This window comes from Mixophyes fleayi, chromosome 2, assembly GCF_038048845.1.
Source record: "Mixophyes fleayi isolate aMixFle1 chromosome 2, aMixFle1.hap1, whole genome shotgun sequence".
Taxonomy (NCBI): domain Eukaryota; kingdom Metazoa; phylum Chordata; class Amphibia; order Anura; family Limnodynastidae; genus Mixophyes; species Mixophyes fleayi.
This window is the reverse complement of record NC_134403.1, coordinates 149,125,494-149,147,617: the sequence shown is the minus strand read 5'-3', so window position 1 is coordinate 149,147,617 and position 22,124 is coordinate 149,125,494. Positions and strand designations below refer to the sequence as shown.

At 40.6% G+C, this 22,124-nt stretch overlaps 1 protein-coding gene and 1 long non-coding RNA gene across 5 annotated transcripts in view; both read left to right on the top strand.

The window, feature by feature from the left end:
* The window catches only part of IL18R1 (interleukin 18 receptor 1), a 105,111-nt gene extending 94,864 nt beyond the window's left edge, over positions 1-10,247 (top strand). For 2 of the 4 annotated variants that reach the window (XM_075200205.1, XM_075200204.1), the window contains exons 9-10: positions 3,491-3,646; positions 9,437-10,247. In XM_075200205.1, the coding sequence (XP_075056306.1) occupies positions 3,491-3,646; positions 9,437-9,786 (506 nt within the window). In that variant the 3' untranslated portion in view covers positions 9,787-10,247. Of the gene's footprint in view, positions 1-3,490; positions 3,647-7,249; positions 8,212-9,436 lie in introns of those variants that run through there. The other 2 variants (XR_012688689.1, XM_075200206.1) reach the window with 2 other exon arrangements.
* Positions 10,248-13,684: 3,437 nt separating this feature from the next.
* Positions 13,685-14,572, top strand: LOC142140230 (uncharacterized). The gene is made up of 3 exons (XR_012688346.1): positions 13,685-13,843; positions 14,098-14,193; positions 14,517-14,572. It is a non-coding gene; the product is annotated as an uncharacterized LOC142140230 (long non-coding RNA).
* The last annotated feature ends 7,552 nt before the right edge of the window (positions 14,573-22,124 follow it).

Sequence of the window (22,124 nt, the reverse complement as noted above, 5' to 3'; positions counted from 1 at the left end):
TTGCATTTATTAAGCATACTTTTTGAATCAGTGCTCTAAGCATTAATATATGATATTATTTATTTTGTAAACTGATGATGACAAAATATTACTAGCCATTAATATTAACTCGTCCAATTTGTCATCACTGCAAGATATCTAATGTATTTGGATAAGAAGAAAAAAAATATGAGTTGGTGATGCTAAACCCCAAATCTTACTAGTTTTTTTTTTTATAATTTTTTATTTTCAGTGGTCAATCAAGAAACTACAGACAGCAAAACGATAACACTGTGTAGCATGCACAGTAAAATCACAACAGTTATTGTGGTGTATCGCATATTAGGAAACCTTTAGACAAAAATGACCGGTTTTTACATTTTTAAAGAGTAATATAAAATGGGTGTAGGAACAAAAGGGATTGTGGGGGAGGGGTGAGGGGGGTAGGACCACAGAGATAAGCACTGTAAGTATTTAGAGGATAACTAGGGTGTGTTGAGCCTATAGCAGAGGGGGAGATATGTGTCGGGAAGAGTTAGGGTCATCGCACATGGGTCAGGTCGGAGGACGTGGAGCGTTGAGGGGGGAAGGTGTGTTCCACGGCTAGCCATGGAGCCCAGACTTGACTGAAGACGTGGCCTCTATCGTGGAGGTAGTACGTAATCTCCTCCATAGCGGCCACGTGCCAAATCTGCTTCTTGAGAGCCAAAAGGGATGGAGGTGAGGTCTTTTTCCAATTAAGGGCTATGAGTGATTTGGCTGCTGTCAGGATGTGGGCAGTTAATTTCTTGGAGAATTTGTCCAGGTCTTGGGGAGTGTAACATAAAAGAAATATCCAGGGATCTTTCGGGATAGGAGCTTCAAAAAGGGTATTTAGGAAACTATGGACTGAGTCCCAGAAGGTGGTGATAATCGGGCAAGACCACCAAATATGAAACATCGTACCCCTTTGGCCACAGTCCCGCCAACAGCAGGGCGAGGAAGAGGGAAACATTCTATGGAGTCTTGTGGGAGTGTAATACCAACGGTAATAAATTTTGTAAGAGGTTTCCTTGAGTTTAGTTGATATGGAGCATTTAGCTATCCCCAGTCTCATGTCCTCCCAAGCCTCTTCATCCGGGGGAGGACCAAGGTCCTTTTCCCACTCGTCTTCATGAGGGTTTGGAGAGGGAAGGGCAGAAGTGAGAAGAATGCTATATATTTGAGAAATCATGCCCTTGTCCAAGGGATGTTTTCTACAAAGAGATTCAAATGGAGTAAGGTCCCTAAGAACATAGGTTGGTGGCAGGGATCGCAAGAAATGATTAATTTGGAAGAATTCAAAGGGGCTGAGGATTTGGGACGGGGATTGGGGTTGGAGATCCGCTAGCGAAAGCCAGCGGCCCTGTTTGGAAAAATCTACTGGAAATTTAAGCCCTGCACGAGACCAGTTACGGTGGGTTGTAGAGGCAGATCCAGGAGGGAACACCGGGTTATGCCAGATGGGGGTTAAAGGAGATATTGCAGTTGAAAGTTTTAGTTTGAAGGAGTTGGAGTCCCAGAGCATAGCATCAAATTTGATAGAAGGCAGTGCTCTAACAGCAGGGGGGCGACGGGCGGGAGATACGCCCCAGAGAGAGGAGAGATCGGGCAGGGTTAGATGGGCCGATTCTATATCAAGCCATGCAGTGGAGCCAGAGGGAGCGTAGGAGGCAACGATTTGTGAAAGGTGGGATGCCAAGTAGTATAATTTGATGTCGGGAAGGCCTCTTCCTCCTCCAGGGATTGGTCGTTTTAAGATATTGGATGAGACTCTAGGAGGTCTATGGTTCCAAATAAAGCGGGTGAGGGCCTTCTGGATGTTGGCAAGGAAAGAGGCAGGGACAGCTACCGGAAGGGTTTGGAAGAGGTACAGCCATTTGGGGAGTATGTTCATTTTGACAGCTATGATCCTGCCCAGCCACGAAATAATAAGGCGGTTCCAGGAGGTCAGGTCTGATTGCGTCTTGGAGAAAAGGGGTAGGAAATTCTCACGAAAGAGGAGGTCATAGCGAGAAGTGAGGAAAACCCCCAGGTATTTGATCTTCCTGTTCTGCCATTTGAAATTAAAGTTAGCCCGGAGGAGCTCGGTATCCCGAGGAGAAACGTGAAGCAGCATGGCCTCTGACTTGGTGTAGTTTATCTTATAGCCCGAAACATCGCTGTAGTTCTGAAGGATGGCATATAGGTTGGGCAAGGAGATCCCCGGTTGGGTAAGTGATAGGAGGATATCGTCTGCAAAGAGTGAGATCTTGGAGTTCGTATTACCCACCTTGACCCCCTGTATGCTAGGATTAGACCTAACTTGGGAAGCCAGAGGTTCAATTATCAGAGCAAATATCAGAGGGGAAAGGGGGCAACCCTGTCGTGTTCCATTTCGAATGGAGAATGATTCTGAGGGAGTGCCATTAACCAGGACTTTAGCAGTAGGGGTGGTGTATAATGCTAGGACGCCAGTGAGGAAGTCGCCAGCGAAGCCGAACGACTCAAGAGCCGCTTTCATAAAGTCCCAAGAGATCCTGTCAAATGCTTTTTCAGCATCCAGAGAGAGCATAATAGTTGGGGATCTCCTGGAATTTGTAATATGGATGATGTCAATGGCACGTCTGGTATTGTCCCTCGCCTGGCGTCCCGGGATAAACCCTACTTGGTCATACTGGATCAGAGAAGGGAGGAAGGCATTCAGACGGTTTGCTAGGATTTTGGCATAAATTTTCAAATCGAGATTGAGGAGAGAGATTGGCCTGTAGCTAGCACAGTGGAGCGGGTCTTTACCGTCTTTAGGGATAACTACAATTTTGGCCTCCAGCATCTCTGATGGGAGAGGGTCACCTTGGAGAGTGTTGTTATAAAGGGATTTGAGATGAGGGGCCAACAAATCAGAAAATTTCTTGTAGTATGCGGCCGTGAAGCCGTCAGGGCCTGGGGATTTACCACTTTTTTGTCCCTTGATGGCTTGATGGATCTCGTCTGTCGAGATCTCTTCATTGAGAAGTGAAAGGGCTTGGTGGGATAATTTAGGTAGCTTGGCTTTGGCAAGAAAGTCAGTGATCAGGGCGGAGGGGGTTTTCAGTGTTGGGGTGGAAGCGGGAGCCAAATCTTACTAGTTTTAGACCATTTAAATAACTCATCTTCTTGGATATTTACCGCTCTATCGAGGATGGAAGAGGAGAGTATGTAAATAAGTTGTGTCAAAATCACTTACTTGCTGATTGGGATACATACCACTGTAATCAAAAGCTGTTCGTATTGACGGAAACGTAGCTTTCTCAATGCAAAATTAGCTCTAAAGAAAATATTGGCTGCAAGTTCAATACAATAAACAGTAACTTTTAAACTATAAGTGCACTACAGAAAATTGTACCGATGTTTTAACAACATAAAGATAACCCTACTATAGCATTGTTTTTTTATTTTTTAATATTTTAGGTGATTATACTCTTTTTATGGTATAAGGCAAGCTATATAACGTAATACTGTTTTATTTATCCAGATGGAAAAGAGTACGATGCTTATCTGTCCTTTGAAGGTCTTTCTAGTCCTGAAGCAGAAGAAAGAGATTTTGCCTTCCAGACCCTTGCTCCAATTTTGGAAAACTGTTTTGGTTTTAAACTGTGCATTTTTGAGAGAGATGGTGTCCCAGGAGAAGGTGATAATGAGTTTCTCCTATTGTTATTTTCTTAATTGATTTGTACATAACACTATGCAAATAATGTGCAATAAGTGTAATTTGCAAACAATGTGAAAGTACAGCATATATGTGAATGCTTGGTGCATTTTCATCTTATTTAATGCTTAGATACATGGGTTCTCCTGTGAAGATGACGAATATTGTTCGGAAACAAATATTGTTACTTCTCATAGGAAGAATTCAGTGGAAATGGACAGATTGGTAATTTTGCAAACAAATGGTTGAGACGACACAGTTTGTGAAGTCTTGCTGGTTTAGTGGGTGTTTCCTGAAAATGAAGTTACTTAATTTCTGCATGTCTCCCAAGGTGGCAGTTGTGGATCACTGGCCATTTCTTTCATTATATGTTTTGCACCATCTAGGTACACCACTAGTACAATTAAAACAAGTAATGGAACAAATACCACAAGCTCTGATGTCTGCTTACTCTCATGAGTAATTTATGACATACTGTAGCTGAAGTACCAATAAGCAGTGTTTTAAAGCTTCAACCCCATGAAAAAATTGTGAATGTTAATATAAATCTGTATGAAGGCACATAGAGGGGTATTTAGAATCGCATGTATTTGCAAGCATGCAAAGTTGTGTGCATGCAAATATGCATGGACTCAAATAAATACACTGCCCAGAGTTGGAGCTGCATTGCCCTTAGACACAGCTGAACTCTAAATATTGATATAACCAATGACAATAAAATGTTAAAGGTAGCACTCTCTCCAATAGCACTGCAGCTCCTATATTAGATGGCAAAGATAAAGGCAGAAAAAGGAGCGCAAATAGCTGCGGATATAATGACAAACAAAGAAGAGAAAAAAACATAGATCAAAAATGGCAATGTTTACACTCCTTTCCAATTGTGAGCAGCACTTCCAGTAAACCTTTCCCTCAACCTCACTACCGCTTACCCTACCTCTTGATGTCTCCGTAAGGTGATGTGTCCAGGTTGTTCCTCCGGAGCTTAAAAGCACACACGTCTCCTCTATGTTTGCAGCAATGTCTGTACAGCTTCTCTCTGCGGTGGTTCCTGTTACTATGATATGCTGGATAGGTCAAAAAGATGCAGTCAGTTCAATGCGTTTCATCCACTGGGGACTTTGTCAAGAATACTGCTGCATTGTTCATTCTTCTTAATTGTTTAATTGCTTGATTAAAATAACTATTAAACATGTGGAGATAAAACTCAAATGGTAATGTTGTCATATATCTGACACAAACAACTGAAAAATGAAATATATAGTTATAAAAAGAGGGGAAAAAAGGCAAAAAAAGAGAAAAAAAAAGAGAAATATAAAAAGAGAAATATAAAAAAAGAGAAATATATTTAAAAACAAAACAAAAAATTCCAAAAACCACCACTTCTTTGAATGAAATATAAACTTATTCAGTATATCAATCTAAAAGGGTTGCAATACTAAACCCATAAAATCTTATAGAAATTGGCTAAGCTCAAAATCCAGATTTAGTCCATGTGAAGCGCAGGTTTTCATATAAAATATCCATCTGGATTCAGACCTAGAAATTTTTTTTATGTAATCCCCTCCTCTCCAATCTGGTCTAATATGTTCCACTCCCCTGAATTTAAGACCTTTAGGATCTTGGTTATGCACTCTGCAAAAATGGTCTGATATGCTGTGGGTTTTGAGTCCTCTTTTAATATTATAAATATGCTCGGATATTCTTTGTTTCAGTTTCCTTTTAGTCATCCCTACGTGTTGGAGGCCACAGGGGGACTCCAATACATAGATTACCCCTTCAGTGTTGCATGTTATATGTGTTTTGACTTGAAAACAATGTGAATTACTATTGGATTTCACCTCTTTTATATATTTTGTGGTCTTAATGCCAAGATGTTTACAGGCATTACAATTCAAACAAAAGAAAAATCCTTTGGAGGAATGAGTGTCATTATTTCCCAAGATGGGTGGAATACAACTGGCAGTAAGGATGGATTTTAAATTGCTCGCTTTTTTATAGACTATTCTTGGTCTGTCTGAGATGATTTTATTGCAGTCCTCATCCATCTTCAACACATGCCAGTGTTTTTGAATGATGGATTTGAAAACACCTATGTTGCTATTGCATTGAGTAATCATCCTAACTAACTTCCTCAACATCAATATCAATATCTTTGTATTCCAATAAAGTTTGCCTATCAAAGGTTTTGACTTCATCCAGAGCTCTTGTGACTTTGCTGGCATCATAATTTTGTTCAAGAAATTTCATCTTAAGTGCCTCGCTCTGTTGGTTAAAAACCTCCATATCAGAACAATTCCATTTAATGCATCTAAATTGACTACCTGGAATGTTGTAAATCCATCTTCCCAAATGGTTACTCGATGGAGGTACAAATTTGTCACAATCCACCTCCTTATGGAAGGTCTTGGTTTTAATTTCCTCATTCTCTATATAAATAGTCAAGTCCAAGAAAGACACCTGTTGTTGGCTTTTTTCCACCGTAAACTCCATATTAAGTTGGTTCCTATTGATGTATTGAATAAATTCTTCCAAAATAGATACTTCTCCCTCCCAAATAAAGAAAAGATTGTCTATGATTCTTTTCCAAACAATGAAAAGATACATAGATTTGTTCTCCCAGATACAATCATCCTCCTATTTGGCTACGAATAAGTTTGCGTAGCTGGGGGCAAAATGTGTGCCCATAGCGGTGCCTGTTACTTGATTATAAAAGGATCCATTGTACCAAAAATAATTGTGTTCTAGTATGAATTCTATGCCACTCATAATGAAATTCACCTGAGCTGTTTCTAATGCTGATTGAGAACACAAATAGTGATAGGTATGTTCACATCCCTCTGCATGCCTAATGCAGGTGTAAAGCGATTTAACATCGCATGTAACAAGGTGGTAGGAACTTTTCCATTCGATGTTATCCAAAATCCGCAAAATTGATGTCGTATCATTAAGGTAACTAAGCTGATTTTTGACCAAATCCTGTAAATAGTGATCAATGTAGCCTGATAGATTGGCAGTTATACTATTGATGCCGGAAACAATAGGACAGCCTGGGGGGTTGGTCTTGTCTTTGTGTACTTTGGGAAGAAAATAGAAAACAGGTATTCTCGGATGTTCAATATAAATATAGGAATGTTCCTTTTTGTTCAATATTCTCAAATATAACCCTTCATCCAATAATTCCTTCAAGTCTGTTAGGTATTGCAGGGTAGGGTCTCCATCAAGTTTTTTGTATGTGCCCTCAATGACAAGTTAGTACTTTCATGACAAGTGTAAAACTTACACCTACTTTGTGTATGCGCAAAAAAAATTTGCCTACAAAACACACACAGCGTAGCTCTAATCCTATATAAATATGTAGCTCATAGAGCCATGGTTATTGTGCTTCTCCATGCCTTTACTGTCCCGCACTTGCACATGAGTGCCACTGATCTTTCTCTTGAAACACAAATGCCACACTTGCCCTATGTGCATCTCACAGTACTGGTGCAACTTGTTTGCATGTGCAGTGCTATACATTCTACATGAAGTTGTTATTTTATTCTTACTTGTATCTTCAAGCTGCTATTAATGATTTACAGTATCTAGGTGTCGTTTGACTACCATGGCATCCACAGTCACATGACATATGATGTAATGAGCAGAGAGGCTGACACAGAGATCAGGTAATGGAAATGAGCTTGAGTGCTGTGCAAATGTGTTCCAGCTGAGAGACTTTGCCTTGGAGTTGCTTACCCATTTTCAAACGGAGGACATTCTAGAAGATTTTCAGATTCATATTAAAAAGGTACACCAAGCTTGTTGTTTAAAAAAACAAGCAAAAGTAAAACATCTATGGGGGCTTGCACAGACCTGTGTGCATACACAGTAGACAAATAGTCTCAACAATGTTAAATATCGAGCTAAGTGGCCTCATTGCTTCTGACTGGTAAATGACGCCCAGAGAGGTTCGACTGAGAAACAAGTTTGAAATTAAAGTGCAAGAAACTAAAACACTTCTTTTAAAATGCATATATACAAAGAAACAGGGCATGTAAAAGCTGTTATTGGGTATTTTATACTCAGTTACACTGCCACATGAACCACTCCAGATACTTGGACTGAGCTCTGAGCGTCAGGATTACTGTTAAGTTTTCCCCACATGTGGATTACACTAGGGTTTGTGAGGTCCATCGGATCATCATATGGCACGTGCTGAAACATGGGGCCAATTTCCTGAAATTGCTCCTCAAATTGCGACATCTGTGGCCAGCGTTACATCTTGCAATCTCAGTTCTGGTTGACACGGAACTGCCATGATAGAATCATATTGGCAATGCCATTCGATTAAAGACAAACAACCCACAGACACAAATTTAAAACAATAAACATTAGCATATCCCCCACCCGCCCTCAGGGACACCGGGCATCTCCATATCAATTTCTAAAAATTACTGTTGGTTCAAATAAAAATGCAATGCTCTTTCTCTTATCCATGGCTCCCATTTCAAGATAAATTGGAGTAGTGTATCTTTCAGAATGTGATTCAGTCATTTTATTACTATGATCAGTGGTTGAAGTGGGAATTTAGAAGTGGGTGTATGGAAAATATTAGTGAATGAAGTGTGCTAGCATGATTTTCTTTTTTTTTTTAAAACACTTGCCCCGTCTGTGCCCAAATAATTCCCCCCTCAAAAAAATCTGTGTCTGTGCATTTACATCCTTGATTACTACTTGTGTTTTATGGTGGATGCATCCCTGATGTTCCCATTCCTAAGCTGTCTCTGCCTTCACACTTTAGCTTTTACCTATACCCCTGCACCATCTTTTGCATTGTTCCTATTACCTAACCTCCTTTACTATCTTCTCCCCTGTTTCTGTCACACATCCCTCTATACCATCTTCTCCCCTGTTTCTCTCACACATCCCCCTGTATGATCTTCTCCCCTGTTTCTCTCACACATCCCCCTATACCATCTTCTCCACTGTCTCTCTCACACATCCCCCAGTACCATATTCTCCCTTTTCTCTCTCACATGTCTCCCTGTACCATCTTCTCCCCTGTGTCTCTCACATGTCTCCTTGTACCATCTTCTCCCCTGTCCTTCTCACATGTCTCCCTGCACCTTCTCCCATTTCACTTACCTATGCTCTTGAAGCTTTCTTCTCTCTCTCATTTATTATCCTTCTTTTGCTTCACAACTTTTCTTTCTTCTGCTGATGTTTCTGTTCACTCGGTGAGAGTGAATGGAATGTAGGTGGAACGCATACTTTCACTTTCCTCTGCTGCTGAGTACGGGAGCAACAGAGGAAAACAAAAAGGTTAATATATCAAAAGATGCATACGGTGAATATGCAGCCTGTCACATCTATGTAATGTGCAGACGCACTGCTGGGAGAGAAGGAGAGAGAGCATCTGCCCAGTGGCAGAAGTGGCGGTATGGTATACGGGCACTCTTCGACCACTGACTATGATGTCTTCTATTTTGATAATAGCCATAAGTAGAGGTGAGGTTTGAGCCAACATGAGGCTATTGTCCATTATGCATTAAACAAAGTCTGAATAATATTTTTGGGGGGCTATGGAGGGAATGCATTTGAGTAGGCAAATTCATAGTGCAGATAAATGATAAATATATTTAGTCTGACAGTGAGACCCAGGACTGTGATAACAGTTTATCTGTATACTTCCAAAATTGCACCACAAATTTGATGTCATATATATGTACAATTATACATATTGAAAAGTATACTCTACACAACAGCTATGTAACTCTTTATGTTCCTATTTTACAGCTTTGGTTGATGACATGCACTCACTTCTTGAAAAAAGCAGAAGATTAATCATTGTCTTGAGCAAAAACTACACTTCTGGCAAAGCAATGTATGAACTTGAAAGTGGGTTACACAAAGCAATGGTGGAACGGAAGATCAAAGTTATTTTGATTGAATTCACACCTTTAAATGAGATAAGTGTGCTACCGGAATCTCTGCAACTTCTTAAGATGAGAAACAGAGTTAAGTGGGAAGAAGATAGGTCTCGTCCTCTGAATTCTAAATTTTGGAAAAAAATCCAGTATTTAATGCCCGCGAAGCCGGTCAAATCAAACAGTAATTTTCAAAAACTCAAAAGAATGCAGTCTTGAATAAGAAAGATCCTACAATTTGGTCAATTCAGCACTGTCCTGGTATTTACAAATACTTATGCCAGCCCATAAATGACAGCATGTTTCTGGCGCTGTCTTTGCTGTGATTACTTGATCAGTGTAGGATCTCTCCTCCCTTCTTGTGGTGTAAAATATATGATATATTGTAATGTTCACAAGTGCATCTTTATATGTTACCAAACCTGACATTGTGTGCCCTCTGATATTCAAAACCTTATTGTATCTCAAATACTTTCATTCCTAAAGGAATTTTATGTAAATGTATGAAAGTTATTAGAAAATCTTTTTGTGCTTTTATTTGATGTAATTATGACCTTGTATATTTAAAGGAAATGAGCAACATAGCTGCAAAGGTATCTAAAAGGAACACTGTTAAAAAAATGTTCTGTACTTTGTTTTTAATGTATGTAAGTATCGTATAATAAAAATTCCAAAAATAACATTTATTAGCAATGGTTTTCTATTTGATTGATCTTGTGTGCACGGTGGCTCACTGGTTAGCACTTCTGCCTCACATCGCTGAGGTCATGAGTTTGATAAAAAATAAAGAAAATGCATAATAAATAAAAAATATAAGTATGCCAAAAATGTTTAAATGGCAATTAAAATATTGAAATGTTCAATTTTGTCAAAAATTACAGTTTAAGTATTTTAAGGTGTAATATACATTCTCCTGTGCAATATAGAGATGCTCTGTTCATCGAATTGGTACAAACTTTCAAAAATTCACCAGAATTTATTGAATTTCTTTATTATTTTAAAAAAACAACAGCCTGAATTCGAGAAAGGGGGACAGGTTTAACCATATTTAAGCCGGTTCAACCATATGTGTGGAAGTAGATTTTTTATTTAAATACGAACACAAAATCCTATAAAATATGCACAAGAATGAAGAAAGGACTTGGCAGCTTCAGAGGTGAATTTGCAATCAGTCAATCAGAAGCATATTTGCACCAGATCCTAGGCAGCGGCAAATAAACTGTAAAAAATATTTCTGCATCTGCGTTCAGCTCTGCAATGGTTAACAATTCTACGAACACACCTTTACTGTAATATGTATTTTCTCTCCCCCATCATGCCTCTTCAGTCGAAAACAGGTGCAAGCATGGAAGCGTGCATCTCTACATAGGGGTAGGCATTTGCATGTTTTTTGGATTGTGCAGAGCAAATTCATGCAATTTACTCTATGCAAAGGGCGTGCGTTCAACTCTGTATCAGACCCATTATTTTTAGAGAATTGTAGTTTACAGAGTGGTGGAACTACCATTGGTGCAGCAGGTGTGGTGCACTGGGGCCCATGGAGATAATGGGGCCCGATGCATGGAGAACTAGTGAGCTGTTGGCCCCTGTTCCCTCCTCTCTGCTTCCCTGCACCAGGGCCCACAGCCCGCTAATTCCGTCTCTGAGTTTTTTACATACAACATAATTAATTAGAATAGTAGTGTCACTTATATAAATAGCAAGTGTGTCTATAAAAATGATATATAATATGCTGAAAGCTTTGATATTGTACATAATTTAAATGTTTTTATGCGTTTATTTCTTCGCTTATTTTCCAATGTTATTAAAGCAGGACTAAACACAAAAATACAACATTTATTTATGCCTCTGAAAGTGATACATTATTTTCTGACTTCCAGCAGTTCTACAAACCTTTCTCAGAAAGATAAAAATCATTAGATTTTTGTGTTTAGGAGGAAATGCAGAGGAAATGTTGAGTAGGATTCCTACAGAGTTGACATCCTGGCGCTATTTTTTGTCAAAGACTTATTGGTAAATTAGCTGAGAAATCACCCTGCACCATTAATTTTTTTTTTTTTTTTTTTTTTATAGAAATTCTGACACACTGAATACTTCTGCCTATGTTACCAACTGCCTCTGTTATGTGTAATGTTATCCAATAGATCCAGAATTTGCCTAGCCTATCAAAGAAGACCCAGTCTCAAAAGAACACTCGGGAACATTTCAGTACATGTTGGCAGAGTCGGATTTAAACCTCATGAGGCCCTAGGCAACATAATAGTTTGGGCCCCCTCTCCCTGAAACAATCCATAGCACTATATTTTTTTAGCATAGCATATACACCTATAGTTAAGTAGAAGGGTAAGCTATGTGCCGCCGCACATCACGCTGCTCCCCCTGCATCACACTTCATCCACTGCATCAAACTGCAGCCCCTCATTACTGTCCCTCTCATCACACTGTGCCCTCATTTACCATTACACTGTAATACACTGCAGCCCCTGCATCGCACTGTGGTCCCGGCAGTTAAAGAATAATGACCATGGACACCATATTTTGCCAAACCAAAATAATTGGTTTCCCTTAGAATGTACTGTATATCTGGCATATCCGACAGTTAGGGGACCCTTAAAATAGATTCTGTGCTACAAAATTTACATGCCACACAAAATTCTGAATGCACTTGCTCCTGTGAGTAAATTTAATGGCGGTTGACAACTCTGACTTTTACTGTTTACTTGACACACATGGCTATTCTCCTGTTCTGTGATTTCTCATTCACACATAATGAATTATGCAGCACTAAGAACCCCTAAGCAAACCTACTGGTATATAAAGAGTTTAATATTGTTCATCTTTTTCATGAAGTGTTATGGATATGTACTACAATTATACACAAGCCAAGTCTATTTAAGATTAGTTAGCATGTTGTATGTGACATCCAGTCTATGGACAACCTGAACAAAATCAAGTGACAGTTAAGTAACCCTTATAAACTAATAATTTCATAAAACTAATCTATATACAATTTTGTTGGAAATAGGAATAGCAAACATGTGCTTGCTATAAATCACCCCATATCAGCACATTTCCAATTTGTAAGACAGGTTGAAATAAATATTACTCAATGGGGGTAAATGTATTAAGCTGCGAGTTAGCACTTTCCTTGCTTTTCTCAGAAGAGTTTAAACTCACTGATGTATGAAAGTGCGAGAAAATCGCCAGTATAGTGATTTTTTTATAAATTACCAAAATCGCTGCACATTGCAGTGCCAAAGTTTTTGCCACTCTAGCAATACAAGTCGAGATATGCAGAGCTGTAACGAGGGGTGTGCGGCCGGTGCGACTGCCCAGGGCGCAAAGCCAAGGGAGCGCCACGGCCACACTTACTGTGATGCTAGATATGTCTCCTAGCAAAATCGCCCCCACCCCCCCTCTCCCCGTATCGCTATACATTTGGCCGCATGCTGCCTGTCCCAGTATAGAGGCAGCATGCGACCACTCTGATTATATAGGGGGCGTGGCCTCTTCATGTGCACACTGCACAGGCTCACCCCCTGACCTCTCTGCTCCTGGTCACATGATACCAGCAACGATTCCCCTGCTGTCTGCTGTTGGTAAGTATCCACCCCTCCCCCCTCACTTCCCACAGTGTTTCTGTCTGCCTGTCTCTATCTTTCACCCCCTGTCTCTTCCTGCTATTTTGTATGTGTGGCTCTGCTTTCCTCCTTTCTGTGTCTGTGTATCTTTGTATCTGTCTCTTTCTTACCCCACTTTGTGACTGTCTTTAACTTTGTTGAACTCTGTGTGTCCCCCAGCCCTGTCTCTTCTCCCCTGTTGTGTTTTCCTCTATCTGCTATTATGTGTTGCTCTGCTCCCCCCTTGTATGTCTGTGCATCTCTGTCTTCTGTGACTGTCTTTTTCTTTCTTACCCCACTTTGTAACTGTCTTTAATTTTGTTGAACTCTGTGTCCCATGTTGTGTTTTCCTCTCTGTCTGCAGTTTTGTATGTGTGTCTGTGCATCTCTCTTATCTGTCTGTGCATCTCTTATCCCCACTTTTTGTCTGTGTTTAATTTTGTGCAACTCTGTCTCCCCTTGTGTTTCTTTGCCCACCCTTTGTTTTATCCATCTCCTCACCTTCTACCATTTACCCCAACACCCACTTTTTCTCTGTGCCCCTCACAGCTACCCCTTCTTCTCCCCTCTTACCTTCTTCCTCCTCTTCTGCTGATGTTGATGGAGTCCTGGTGGCTGCCGATTGGAAGAGCTGCGGACAAACTTGAGTATGGCAGGTAGGCACAATCTTCTTATTATAATCATTTTTTTGTACATTATGTGGCAGATTCAATTACTTGCTATGTTCTGAGGAACATCGCGGCTGTGCATTTTTACCGTTACTACGGTAATTTCTCAGCTGACTTTTCCTTACACCTCAATGGGGGCGTGAGAAAAATCAGCAGATATTTCTTGTAAAAATTCTGCAGCCGCAATGTTCTGAACAACATGGTGGCTAAATGAATTTACATAGCATATTTACTTTGTATAGCGATAAAAGCATCCCACATGAATGGACTACACTCCCCTGCACTGCTCCGGAGAAGCTACAGAGGAGAAGCAGACAGGACAGAATACCAGCTTCAAGGTAAGTAGGCTTTCAGTCAATTACTTTTATCGGTGCCTCTGGCTCTTCAGTGTTGTGGAACTACAAAGCACTACATGCCCTACCAGAGGGCAAGCTGGAATCTGTCGTTCGACAAAAGCTGGAGAACCATAGTTAACACTGTATCCAGCCAGCCACATAATACACTTGTGGAACTGTCATCACAGAGATGAGCCGCTGGTTGTGCAGGCTTGTTTTGTGATTGCTAACATTATTTGTTGTTAGAAAGTTGTTTGTGTTTTTATTGTTTTGTTTTTATTTATTATACAAATTGGGTTTGTAACTAGAGCACTGTGACATCCCAGGGCGCAATGCTGAGCTTTCGTCACGGCTGGGAGAGACCACCTACAACTACCAAGGTAAGTGTGTGTGTGTGTGGGGGGGGGGCGCCAGTGCTCTTCCTCGCCCAGGGCACTAAAATTCCTAGTTACGGCTCTGGAGATATGTATGAAGCTGCGATTTTGCAAACTCACTCGAGATTGCTGGGAAAATCCCCAGAATCGACCCGCTGCTTTGGACAGATGGGATTAGCAAGCTCATCAACTTTCCAGTGCTGGCCCATATTAACATAACAGGAGGCACAATACATGTTTCAATTATGAGGGTAATCATGATTTCTTGTTTAGAGGTGCAAAAATTATTATTAATTGTCTTATTGGAGTCAAATTATTTTTGGAATAAATGAGTGGGCAAAATTACATTACTAATATGTAAGGGAATTTTTATTTTATTTTATTATATTGTATAGTGACATACTATTTCATTACCAGTGGGGCAATAATTTATTCCTTCTGATGTGGCAACACTTAATATTTCCAGATGGGGAAACCAGTTAAAGTACATACTTGTTGCATTTAAAGAATTGACGCTATGTCATTTTGTGTTAGGCAGTTGTGTCATTTTTGGATTCAATTATGCATCCGTACACCAATTAAGCAATGAAGGTGACATTTTGTGTTGTGCAGTTGTGTAATTCTTGTGACGAAATTATCATCATCATCATTTATTTATATAGCGCCACTAATTCCGCAGCGCTGTACAGAGAATTCACTAAAATCAGGGAGAACATACAAACTCCACACAGATAAGGCCGTGGTTGGGAATCGAACTCATGACCCCAGTGCTGTGAGGCAGAAGTGCTATCCACTAAGCTACTGTGCTGCCCATACACCAATTAAGATATCTGAAACTAACACTAAATGACGACAAACTCTGTCATTCATGAACATTAATTTAGGTAAAAAAAAATATCTTACAAATGAATGTTGTAAGTGAGGCATTTGTTGCCTAAATATAAAACCAAAGAGCAGTGGAACACATTTTAAAAATATTTGAAAAATCCATATGTGTTTACCAATCAAGTAAGGTTGGATGGATGGAGAGAGGATAGAATGGAGGCCTTATTTTGAATTGACAACTGTGTATGACACATTTGTCTCCAGGAGGGGCAATTTAAAAGTTACAAGGTATGGGGAGATGATGTGAGAATTAACTAATTAAATTAATTAATTAATGAAAAGCAAGGCGATAAGCCGAGCGCCCTTAAACACAGGTGTTAGGGCTAACATCAAGCAATTATCCATTCTGGGTTAAGTCCACTGCAGGTTCCAGCCAATGGGAATCCTATGGGAGTGTACACTCAGCTCTGGTATATAGTCTCCTTTCAAGAATTGTGGGTCCTCTTTCAGTGCAGAAAACCCCTCTCTCTGTCAAATTTGAATGTCTAATAATTTTTTCTACATTCATACAGAGCATGCACAGTTAGGTGGGAAGGCATTGACCTATTGAGGGCTGGCAAATTTTAGCACGGGGGGCAAGACTCGACTCAGCAGCCTATTAGGAACATTTTAAAGGAAAAAAAAATGCAGGTGGTCACTGTGACCCAGCACAACGTAGCCCACTATGGGACCAGCCCGGAGAGTAGATGCTCCCCTGATTCACAGCCCAGCCTGCCCCTGTCAGTGACTAATGCATACCGTGTGATCGCTGAATGGCTGCAGGTCACTGCCCTCTTGAAAGTACTTTCGTTCTTGATACCTTTGTGAGTCGGATTCCTTGACCTGTTTCATGTGGGCATATCATTGTGAATCCAGAGGAGGTGTAGTCACGCTGATGCCAGATTTAGTACCGGCCAATCTTAAAGGATTATAACCTCGGTCCAGCGGTTAGTGCCGGATGGTCATACACTATTAGTTGTAGCTGACTCCCAACTTGCCTTCTTTGCCACCATGCCTTGTTTAAAATAAACTGTTACCTATTCTTTTGCCAACAAATCTGGTGTCCATGTCTTTATTTTAGCATAAGTTTAGTTCAGGCTTAATGTGTGAGTGGGGTTTGGTGCAGTGAAAGTGAAGCATCTACAATCTGTAGTTTATAATACAATTTAGACTACAAATGCTTATTCTTAAATACATAAGATATGAGATATTTGGTTGTTTGTGGTATAATTCTAAAAAACTACCTGGGACTCATCATCAGCTATTTATATAGCACCACTGATTCCACAGCGCTGTACAGAGAACTCAATCACATCAGTCCCTGCTCCATTGGAGCTTACAGTCTAAATTCCCTAACACACACACACACACACACACACACAAAGCCTAGGATCAAATTTGATAGCAAAGGAAACCGAAACACCCGGAGGAAACCCACAGAAACACGAGAGAACATACAAACTCCACACAGATAAGGCCATGGTCGGGAATTGAACTCATGGCCCCAGTGCTGTAAGGCAGAAGTGCTAAGCATTAGGTTCATCCTCCAGTGGTTGGGGATCCTCCTCCAGGCGGATGTGATGTATGACTGGTGTGGGGCAGGTGGGGTGGTGTCCTCAGCTTGAGGGACAGGTGGGATGGTGGCCTCATCCTCTGTCATGGGTGAAATAGTTGGCTCAGCTTGAGGGAGGGATGCTCCCTCTTCCTCCTCATTCCCATGGGGATGTCAGGTTGGAAGACCGGAGCACTGAAGACACCAAACGGTATTAGTGCCACTAAACTAGGAGGTGCGGAATCTAACATACCCCTGGTGTTCACTAGGGACCCCCGCAAGGAAGTGTGGGCTTCACTGCAAGCAGGTCGTGTTCTACTTAGATAGCTACCACTGTGGTGAAGGAAAGGTCAAAACGATCTGGATCAAACCAATAAAGACAGGCGGTACAACGGAGAAATTCAAAGAGAAGTCAAACAGTCAAAGGTCATGAGAAATCCAGAGAACAGTCAGCAAGTCGGGGTCAATACCAAGGTAGAAAACAGGAGCCAGGAGAGGAGTCAATGGAATCCGGGCCAGAACTAAATGTGTAAAGGAACAAAGAAAGCTGGAGAACAGGGGGAACTGATACTGTGGCACCTTAATGGTGCAGCAGGCTGATAGGAGGAGAAGATGGGTGGGCAGAAGCGCTGAGCAGGAAACATCCCATTGCCTAGCAACGGGACGAGACAACGCGCATGCGCCCTATACAGCCAGGACGGCCTGGGACGCTGCGTGCCTTTTGCCTAGCAACAGGACACCCTGGCCAGATCAGTCAGGTGAGCACAAGGCGCTTTGTGGAGGAACAGCGGGGACGGCGCCTGACAGGGGCAAGGTGATGGGTGCCAGTGTCGTTGCCATATTTCTGTAAAACAAGAACCTGTCACATTTCCATGTCATATGTGTTGTTTTCTTAAATATTTAAATATTACAACACCCAGATAGTCTTTAAACCCAGAGCACTTATTTAAATAATGTGATAATTAGATTGAAATGAAAAAATAATACTTAAATGTAATAGGCAGCTCCCCGATCGTTCAACACCTGTCTGCAAGTGTCAGACCTAGTACATGGAATACAAAAAGACAGGGGGCGCCCACATAGTGCATTACAACAAATTAAACAATGCATAAAAACTCTCCAAAGGTAGGTATTTTCCGTATTAGATTTTGGTAGACTTAAAGCCAATAGGATAAATTCTCATTAGAAGTACTGGAACTTGTACCAAGCCTGGATAGCAGATGGATCCTTCCAATATAGGCAGAGTAGTATCCGAATAAACCTATAGGGGCATATTCAATTGTTAGCGAGACGGGTGAAAATCCCGCGCCCGAAAAAAAAAAAATCCTGCGCTCATTTTTTCCTGTTCCAGCGCTCGTTTTTTTAAAAAAAACGCTCAATTCAATTGTTAACATTGCATCCACCCCCTCGCGCTCTATTATTGGTTCTAGCGAGTTTGAAATGAGTGGTTAAGGCAGTCATTTTAGTATAAAAAATGAATGCAAATTAATGCAATCAAGAAGGGCCCCAGCACTGCAAATGAGATTGGGCCCCTACACTGCAATCAAGAAGGGCCCCAGCACTGCAAAGGAGATTGGGCCCCAGCACTGCAAATGACATTGGGCCCCTACACTGCAATCAAGAAGGGCCCCAGCACTGCACAAGAGAATGGGCCCCCACACTGCAATCAAGTAGGGCCCCAGCACTGCAAGCAACAATGCGCCCCCCCCCCCCCCCCGGACAGCAGATTTAAAGATTTTGCAAGCAGGAAATATTTTTTTGCCATATACAAACATTTCTTGAACACTGGCCAAGCATGGACGTTTGAAAGGTACAAATATTTGTGGGACAGTGGGCAAGCCGGACATTTCTTCGAAGGTACAAATATTTGTTGTGACTTTGCGTAAATGAGTGTGGTGAGTATTTTGTTTTTTTTGTTTTTAATAAAAATCTATGGTGTACATGAGGGTGTTTACTGTATTTCTTGGGGTTTTAGTACAACCACCCCCCCCTACCCCCCTGTATTACACTGTTATTTTTTTAAAAAAAATAGTACTTTTCAGTTTTCAGGTTATTTTAATAAACTTTTACACCTATTTTTTGCAGTTTAATTTATATTTTTCTTAACTTAAAAAATTTTTTTTTACTTTGAGCAGACCAAGGAGGTGCGAGATGAAACAGCAGATTTGCCTGTTTCACCCACAGCGTTAAAAAACAATTGAATAGCTTTTTCCGCTGAGGGTTCGCATCCAGCCTATACTTCAACATTGACAAACATTAGGAGCGCGATAAGACCGTTTCAGTAAAAAAAAAAAAAAAGATTAGAATTGCAGGAGAAGTTTCCACACTCGAAAATAAGAAAAAAAAAAAAAGACTTTACTCGCTCAAAATTACAAACTCGCTAACAATTGAATGCCCCCCTTATTCTGCAATACAAGTCCAGAAGATATTTGGGATAGTTGTGATGTAGGTGTGACGAAATGAGTATAATAACACTATAACCATCCTGTTCCTCATTTCTCACATAATGTAGATTATAGCAAGTACTTTTTATAGCTTTTGCTTTTGTTCCCCAGCTCAACAGAGTATAACTGCAGTATCTAATTACATGTGGGTAAGGGGACATTGTAGCTAAATGTAAATATGTATATTGTTTATGGTATATTGGTGATATGGCAGTGAGGTTGTTATTCATTCTCCTTAAAGTGAAGCTAGGGGGCTATGGGTAGGGATCAGGTTGCAAGATACTGGAGGGGGAAAAATAATTAGTGTTCATTGTTCTCCCGAGACTAGTCCAACAGGGGAGGTTCTGCGAGCCCTCCTAGTCTAGCACTGACCAATGTTTAACAAGGAGAGGACCATGGGTTTGGCCAGAGAGGGGAAAGCTCTGTAAAAATTAGACCATAGATAAGGAGCCACTCCAGGGAGGGGGGGGGGAATATTCATTCTGAGGATTAATGCAGTGTAGCTGCACCTTCCATGAATTTTGAGTTTTCGTTCTCTACCAATGAACTACAGCTCCAGCTAAGAAAAGAACTCTATGGGCCTTTAATTCAGGACATGCAGGTGACTGTAGCTCCTTAAGCTAGTTGGGTAAGGGGCAGTGGTGAGTTCCAATAGCTCATGGTAATCATCTCTCGGTTGGAAATTCTCCAAATGAGCAACTGCAAACTTAATGATGTCATCTTTCCAGGGAGGAACCACAACTGATGTCTTTTCATCTTCAATTGCTGTGCTGAATGAAGCTTGATCGATTCTAGGCCAAAAGTCTTGGAAGTGGACGAAAAAGCTCCATGTTTGGAGATTTAGAAACATCATGGATACTGAAGACCTTTTCCAGCATTATTTCAGAGATGTGATGTCGACAAGCTAAATTTTGTAATGGTCGGCCAAGCTCAGACTCCAGCAGGACACATACTCCGCCTTGCACTCCAGTGTTAGATGATGTGGTATCAAAACATAGCCCTTGGATGTTGTCCTGCAATCTCCACTCATCTATGCTTTCCCCAATTGCTTTAGCCATAGATTTTGCGGTTCCATCCTGAAGTTTTGGAACTGAGAGCAGCTTTATTACATTCTGTCCTGAAACCAGAATAGGGAGCTTGTCAACCAGTTTTCAGGGAAACACAGTAATAACAATGAATATCTCCAATATTATCACTAATTGACATGACTGCAGTGCATTAGGTTATTAATGTTCACTTCTATTTGTTCCTGCAATTATATATCACTGATAGAAATATTTATAATGCATATTCTTAACATAAATGGTGTATTGGGAAAGTCACTACGCCTGATATTGTAGAAAATCGTATAACATCAAACTTTGACCATCTTGTGCAAGTCGAAAATATGCACTGAATAAAAAAATATTTATGATTCAATGTCAGTATACCAAGTGGAAATGAATGATGGGTTGGAGAAGTATGAAAAAAAAAAATTGGCCATTGGAATCACCCTACTGGGTAGGCTTCCCTGGCTTAGGAAGGCACCCGTGGGTGGCCTGCCAGAGTACCCGGTATCATCACTGTAGGGGGGAATGCTTTTCATAGACAAATTTCCTGTCAATTTTCTGACTGGAGGACTCTGCAGTCATCCTCTTTTTCTCTTAAATGGCTGATAACAAATAACAATAGCTTGCTCTGTGCTGCATAGAAAATGTTAACACAATGTGAAATATTTCAAGTTCTGTCAAGGTTTGATCTTTTTACTAATATATATTATTAGCTCTCTTATATAAAGAACTTATATTGTTAGGGTTTGTGATCTCTTTCAGTTAGATTCCTCTGGAAATCAGCTACCTGACGTGACTACCTCATTCTGACTGGAGTGGAAACATGCAGAATTTTATTTTATTGATGTCCTCAACTAGTTCACATGGTCTTCACCTTTTAATTTCCTTGCTTTGTCTAATGCGCATTTTCAGCAAGATTTTCTTGCCTGTTTCAAGTGTATACAGAAAACCAAAACATGTGTAATATAATGTTTTCAATATACCACTGTTTAATATTCCCTTTCACAATATTTGAGAGTTTATAGAATGTGACATTTAATCAGTTCCCAATTGTTCATTGCGTTTCTACATTGTCACTGTGCAGCTATTGCGCTAAGATAATCAGGGCCTGATTATGCAATAAGCTGACTAGGAGGTGCAAACATTTTGGGGGTGGAAAATTGTGAGGTATAAACTGAAATTCATTTTAAAGACCTAATACAAGATTTTATATCCAGTAAGTGAGAAGATGGTCAACTAATCTGTAAAATAAATCCTAAACATTTTTCTCTTTCATCCTATTAAGAACACTGGATATGCTGCAGCATGAGTTGACAGGAGTTTGGACATTTTTACATTTTCCACCAAAAACTAAGCTATCCACCGGGGTGGGGGTCAGCAGGAGAGTGGGTGGTGAGGGGTGAGTTGGTGATAGGGAGGGGGAGCCCTGCCTGTTTCATTTGTATTAGGCCCCTCAATTTCTGATGGCAGCCCTGCGTGTAAGTACTCCTGCTGTACACCTAGCCCATATGCTACAGATGCAGAACTGGAAGCATCTTGAGGTGTGTCCGACTCAGCATATGGGCTGAAATATGTTTTTTTTTGTGTGTGCATTTTTGACCCATAAATTATATCCATATTGCGTTTGGCATTTTCCATTAGTAAACTGATT